This window comes from Zootoca vivipara, chromosome 16 (genome assembly GCF_965207765.1).
Source record: "Zootoca vivipara chromosome 16, rZooViv2.hap1.1, whole genome shotgun sequence".
Taxonomy (NCBI): domain Eukaryota; kingdom Metazoa; phylum Chordata; class Lepidosauria; order Squamata; family Lacertidae; genus Zootoca; species Zootoca vivipara.
The window spans coordinates 35927980-35934291 of NC_142599.1; the positions used below are offsets into that span (position 1 = coordinate 35927980).

Below are 6312 nucleotides of genomic sequence, written 5' to 3' on the forward strand. Positions count from 1 at the left end.
TGCTGGATCAGGTCAGTAACCCATCTAGTCCAGCTTCCTGTTCCCACAGTAGCCAATGAGATGCCTGTTGAAAACTCCCAAGCAGGGTATGACTGCCAGAGCACCCTCCCGTCTGTGGTTTCCAGCAATTGGTATTCAGAATCATTTCTCCCTCTTACTATGGGGTATAGCTTGCCTAATGGCTAGTAGCTACTGATAACCTTCTCTTCTTCCATGAATTTGTCTAATCCTCTTTTAAAGCATGCAAGTTGGTGGCCATCACTGCCTCCTGGGGGAGGGAGTTCCACAGTTTAACTGTGTGCTGTTTGAATGAATAATTTCTTTTATTTTCCCTGACTATTCCAACATTCAGCTTGTGGGTGTCCACAAGTTCTGGTGTTATGAGAGGGGGATTTTTTTATTGATTCCCTTTCTCCATGTTATGCTTAAATTTTATGCAATGTAAGCTTTTTGAAGATGACTATGAAATTCACACTTTCCAAAAACAATCTGAGAACCAAAACACAGCTAACTTTCTAAATTCTCCCCCATCCAAATTTAGTGATGTGGTTCGTTAACCAAACAAAATTTATAAGAAATGCAAATATTAGGAGAAAGTGCTCATAAAAATGAAGATGCAAATGAAAATGACATACATTACATATGGGGGAATGGCCTGTAGAAAATGTGTACATTAGCCAAAATTGCATACAAAAATGTGTTTATTAAGATAACTTTACACCAAAGTGATGGGTTTTTGTGTGGATTAAAAATAAATAAATTCAAATTGTAGCAGAAATGTGGAGAACTGAATTTAAGATTGGGGGAAAATGAGAAAACAAGAGAAATGAAATGGACATGTTCTTTTCATCCCTAGTTATTGCAATCAGTTTACTTTTACCTACATGAAATGCAAACAAAGTATCCTAATATATACCCCATCTGGAGGCTTGGTAAAAAATACCTCTGAGAAGTATATGAACACAATAAATGACTTTTTCTACCACCTGGAAACATCCAGGAATGTCTTTCTCACCCCTGCAGGAAGTGGAAAATGTAGGATGGGAAGCAGCTGTCAATCCATAGAGAGTTGAATAGAATGGGGGTGTGTGTGTCTGTTTGTTGATGAGTGAAGATGCAAGTTTTGAAGTAGCACAGAGCTCCTTGCCAGCTGACATTTCTGGAGCCACACAGAGCTCATTGGCAGTTGCTAGGAACTGTACATTGTGCAGGAGGAAATGAAGATCTGATAAGGACCTGGATGCTTCTCATTTCCCCAAATTGAACTGTGCTTCTTCAATAAGTGTCGGCTTACAAGAAAGAGATAATGACAGGGTTAGGAAGATAAAATTAAAAAACACACCTTCAAGTCCAGACTTAAATAAGCAGTTGGCAAATCCACCCAACTCCCCAGCTGTCATGTTTTCTTACCCAGGGGCCATCTGAGCATTTAAGGTGTTATTAAAATCAAATTTGTTTCACTGTTGCAGAAAGTGTTTATAGAGCATGGTTGATCTTGGTGAACACGGCTCATGAAACCTTAGGGGCAACAATCAGGAAAGGGGAACAACTCTCAGGGTGCCTCCAAAATAAAAATAAAAATCCTCATATGGATCCATCAGATTTTGGGAGTGATAATTCCCCACAGGAAGCCATGGTGATAACGACAAACTTAGATGGTTTTAAAAGAGGATTGGACAAAAGAGGATTGGAAGAGAAGGCGATCAATGGTTAAAAATGGTAAAGGACCCCTGACAATTAAATCCAGTAGCAAACAACTCTAGGGTTGTGGCGCTCATCTTGCTTTACTGGCTGAGGGAGCCAGCGTTTGTCTGCAGACAGTTTTTCTGGGTCATTTGGCCAGCATGACTAAGCCGCTTCTGGCAAAACCAGAGCAGCTCACAGAAATGCCATTTACCTTCCCGCCGGAGCGGTACCTATTTATCTACTTGCACTTTAACATGCTTTCGAACTGCTGGATTGGCAGGAGCTGGGACCGAACAACGGGAGCTCATCCCATTGCGGGGATTCGAACTGCCGACCTTCTGATGGGCAAGCCCTAGGCTCAGTGGTTTAACCCACAGTTTCACCTGCATCCCGATCAATGGTTACTATCCATTTAAATAGAAGATTGGAAAGTTGCTGTTGGACTCATGTCCTGCTTGCAGGGATCTGGGTGGTCAGTGTGAGAACAGGATGCTGGACTAGATTGATCATTCCTCAACCCTACAATCTCATGTCCAGCAGAAACATAGGATGCTGCCTTCTACAGAGACAGACCACTGATATGTCTAGCTCAACACAGTGCATGTTGAGAAAGAGAGCCTTATTTCAGCACTGGTCACTGGACAGCACCTTCTGCCACAACCAAAGGCAGAAAACAAGCTGAGTGAGGGATTGGGCAAGCTACCTAGGAACCACACTCTCCTCCAGTGCCTCACTCCAGTGCCACCTGAGGAATACGCCTCTCTCTCTCTGCCCAATGGTAGGACTGGCCCTGGAGCAGGGGGTTGGATATGCACATCAAGGGAACAGCCCCCCCCCCCAAAAAATAGAAGAAGACAGTCATGATGATGCAACTTTAAGCTTTATTCCAAAAGACAGATGGGCAGAGAAGCAGTGGGGGAAACAGTATGAGATTGTTATGTACAATATACACCTAAGATGGCAATCGACAACCTGCACAGAAAAAACAACAACAACACAGGGTGTGTATATCTTTCCCCACACCCACTCAGAGAGGTAGTTTGCAGTAGCATTGCCAACACTGTTGAGAATGAAGATTGTGACTTTTTAAAAACTTCTTTTAAAACTTTTGAATTACAGACGGGCAGATCAAGGAGAAATAGGATAAGAATGTAACTGTGCTTGATCATTCAGTGTTGCTGTATAGCTTTCTTCTTCCAGAGCCGAAAGTGGGAAAAGTCTGGTGAGCAGCATTTCTGAATTCTCAGTAGAACACGCTCAGAGTTGTAGATTGGTGTCTTGTTTCTGTTTCCGTGTAAAGCCGTTGCAAGTTTCAACATTTAACAAGGTCCACAGTTGAAAGGCAGGCATTTCCTGGCCTGTCTTCTCCAGCCACCATAACCACCATAACCACCATAGCCCCCATAACCTCCATAACCTCCATAGCCACAATACCCTGCACCATATCCTAGCCTGCCATATCCTCCATAGCCACCAGAATATCCCAGAGCTGGATAGGTACATGGTGAGATTTGGCCCACAGCAACAGGCTCAGAAGATGCAGACAGGATTGGCCCTGGAATGGACACGACAGAGGGAGGGGGCTGGATCACAACTTCTGACCCTGGGAGCTGACTGCTACAAGCTACAGTGCCATAACCACCACCGTAGCCAAACGCACCACCAACGCCTGAGAGGGAGCCGGCCCCATAGGCTGGGACCAGACTACAAGACCCTAGAGATCCTGAACCACCATAACAGGAGCCCACGCCACAAGGCACATTGCACACAGATCCACAGTAAGTCATCTTGACGTGTCGGGTAAAGATCTGGTGGGAGAAAGAAAATGCAACACAATATCAGTAAAATAGCAGCACATAACAAGAAGCAAGAAGCAGGAAGGAGCTTGCATATTTGAAATCAGTGGAAGGAGATCAAAAAATGTGGAAGGGTCTGTAAGAGCACATATTTTGCAACCAGAAGACCTCGGTTTCATAAGGACAGCCTGCTGAATCAGGCCAAAGAGGGCCTCCAGTGACCAGCTAGATGCCTCGATGGGAAGCTCACAAGAAGGAACTGAGCACTAGAGCATTCTCCCTTCCTGTGATTTCCAGCAACTAGTATTCAGAATCATTACTGCTTCTAACCATAGAAACAGAGCAGAGCCATCATGGCCAGTAGCCCTCAATAGCCTTCTCCTCCATGCGCTTGTCCAATCATCTTTTTAAAGTACATTAAAGTTTTGGTACTAAGCATCTCCAGGCAAGATGATCTCAAGCAGCCTGACTGAGAAAGACCTTGTAGAGATCTGTTGCCTCTCAGTTTAGTGCTAGATGGAGCAGGAGTTGTACCCAGTACGCATCCTACTTCTTTGCAATGAATGGGCATGAGTAATTTAGGCTCATTGGATAATTTTCAGTGCTTGTCCTACTCAAAATAGACCCACTCCAATTAATGGTCATGGATAGGAGCAAAGGAAGCTGCATTTTACTGGATCAGACGACTGGCACCTTTAACTCAATGTTCTCTACACTGACTGGCAGTGCTCCACCTCCCATGAATTCAAACTGGAGACATTCCCCACCCTACCTAGAGATGTCTTGAAGGGTTGACCTGGGACCTTCTGCATGTAAACCACATGATCTACCACTGAGCTATGACCCTTCCTTTTTAGGTCCATTACTTGTAATTTGCCAACTACTGTAAGTAGAATTTACAGTATTCCAAGTAATGTACTACAGTATGTAGACTATAAAAATCAGTAGAAGCTCAGTAGTGGAGGAAATGTTTTGTACAATGGACATAATAACATTCAAAACTGCCGTATATTGGATCAGAACATTGGTCCATCCAGGTCACTAGTGTCTTGCAATGACAGCCCTACCTGGAGATGCAAGAAATTCAACTTGTGACTGAGCTACTGCCCTTCCCCTAAAAGTAAAGTAAGATACTAGTCCTCAACATTCTAAATTTAAAAAGTGATTTTAAATAATAACATAGGAAGCTGCTGCATATGGCATCAGACAGTGGGTCCATCCAGCTCAGTATTGTTTTACATTGACAGGCAGTGACCCCCACCCCCCGGAGTTTCAGAAATGGTATACAGCAGGGAATCACCTGGGATGTTCCAAGCTAAATTCTCTCTCATGGACAACATGAGGAACATTAATGGGGAAAGGGGAGAAAAGAGAGTAAAATCACAAACACAGAACCTCGTATATCAGAGCAGTTGCAATAAGAGGGCATCAGATCACACTCACCTGGTTCTCTGAGATGTAGAATGAAGCAAACAGTAGGCAGGAGAGAGATCTGCTGCTGGAATCGTACCGAGTTGCAAGCCCTTTTATACAATTTATTCTGGCAGTGTACCACCCTCTCCTATGCACTTTGCCCTAATTAGATCTTGGGGGGGGGGGATATGCTGATGCATCATATTCCAAGTTGCTCTCAAATTATTTCGCCTCCCTTTCATTCTTGCACCCATCAGACTATATCCCATCCCATTGCATCAACAATGTTAACGCCCTGCTGTTTGGAGATGGGTCACTCTTGCATCAGCAGAGGAAAAACAAAAACAACAACCTAATACATAAAACCGCTTTCATTCCAGTGCCAAGGACAGCATCCAGTTCTTTACCTCCAGCATGAGAAGTTCACTGAACTTTTGAGATCGTCTGCTGTCACGTAGGCAAAGTTGCCAGTATGCTCAGGATTGCCGGCAAATGTTGCCTAAGGTGAAATCCGAAGAGGATTTTGGAGCGCTTCCTCTGGCAAATGCACAACATATACAACACATTCATTCCAAAGAAAGCTAGGAGGTTTTGGGATTTATTTTTGTTTGTTTTTAAAAGGGGGTGGCCAAATCTACCAAATATGGCTGGGATAATGATGTTTGGGGCAGTTCCCAGGAGAGGCATGTTTGAAAGGAATAGGATAGGAAAATGCACGATTTGGTGTCAATAATCAAATTTGCTTTGTGCAGGGGGGATTGGAGATCACACCCAGAAAAGGACAGCAAATAGTGGTTAAAGTGTTGGACTAAGACCTGGGAAAGTCCTGGGGTAAAATCCCTACTCAGCCATGAAGTAGGTGTCTTTGGGTCAATCACTGTCTCTCAGCCTAAATGAATGAATGGATAAATAAATAGTTTCCCCCCCCCCATTTAGGTATCGCTGGAACTTGATCATATATTCCTTCTGTCTTGTTCCATCTCTTGGCATGTCATGCCATCGTATTGTATCAAATTTGTGAATGCTATTCACATAAAATACAAACTTTTCAGTACATTGAACAGTAGGGATGAGCACATCTCGGCAATCTCATTTTTTCCAAAATTGAAATTTCCTCATTTGTACATCTGTGTGCAAATGTACATTCCTCGTGAAAATTCGCCTGCACTTCGGTGCAAATTTCTCTCAGCATAAAGATCTTTCTGGTCACTTTTGCAAAAGAAATTTCCTTCATCTAATGCAGTTTTCATTTTATGCACACTTCGCCCTAGCATATGCATTTCTGCACACACTGCTTGGCTAGAGAACTGCACTGCAAAATTCACAGATTTCAAAGGACAGCTCATACATTGCTTATGAACGTGTGAATTGGGTAGCTTCCCCTCCCATTGAGGCAGCAGGACAACCATTGTGAGAA

General features: G+C 43.5%; 1 protein-coding gene across 1 annotated transcript; it reads right to left on the reverse strand.

Annotated features, from left to right (window-relative positions):
- Positions 1–2547: 2547 nt before the first annotated feature.
- On the reverse strand, positions 2548–5085 carry LOC118076565 (uncharacterized). The gene is made up of 2 exons (XM_035099412.3): positions 4926–5085; positions 2548–3494 (listed from the first exon to the last, which is right to left on the reverse strand). The coding sequence occupies exon 2, from the start codon at positions 3471–3473 to the stop codon at positions 3006–3008; it is 468 nt and encodes a 155-aa protein (XP_034955303.3). The 5' UTR covers positions 3474–3494; positions 4926–5085; the 3' UTR covers positions 2548–3005.
- Between the last annotated feature and the right edge of the window lie 1227 nt (positions 5086–6312).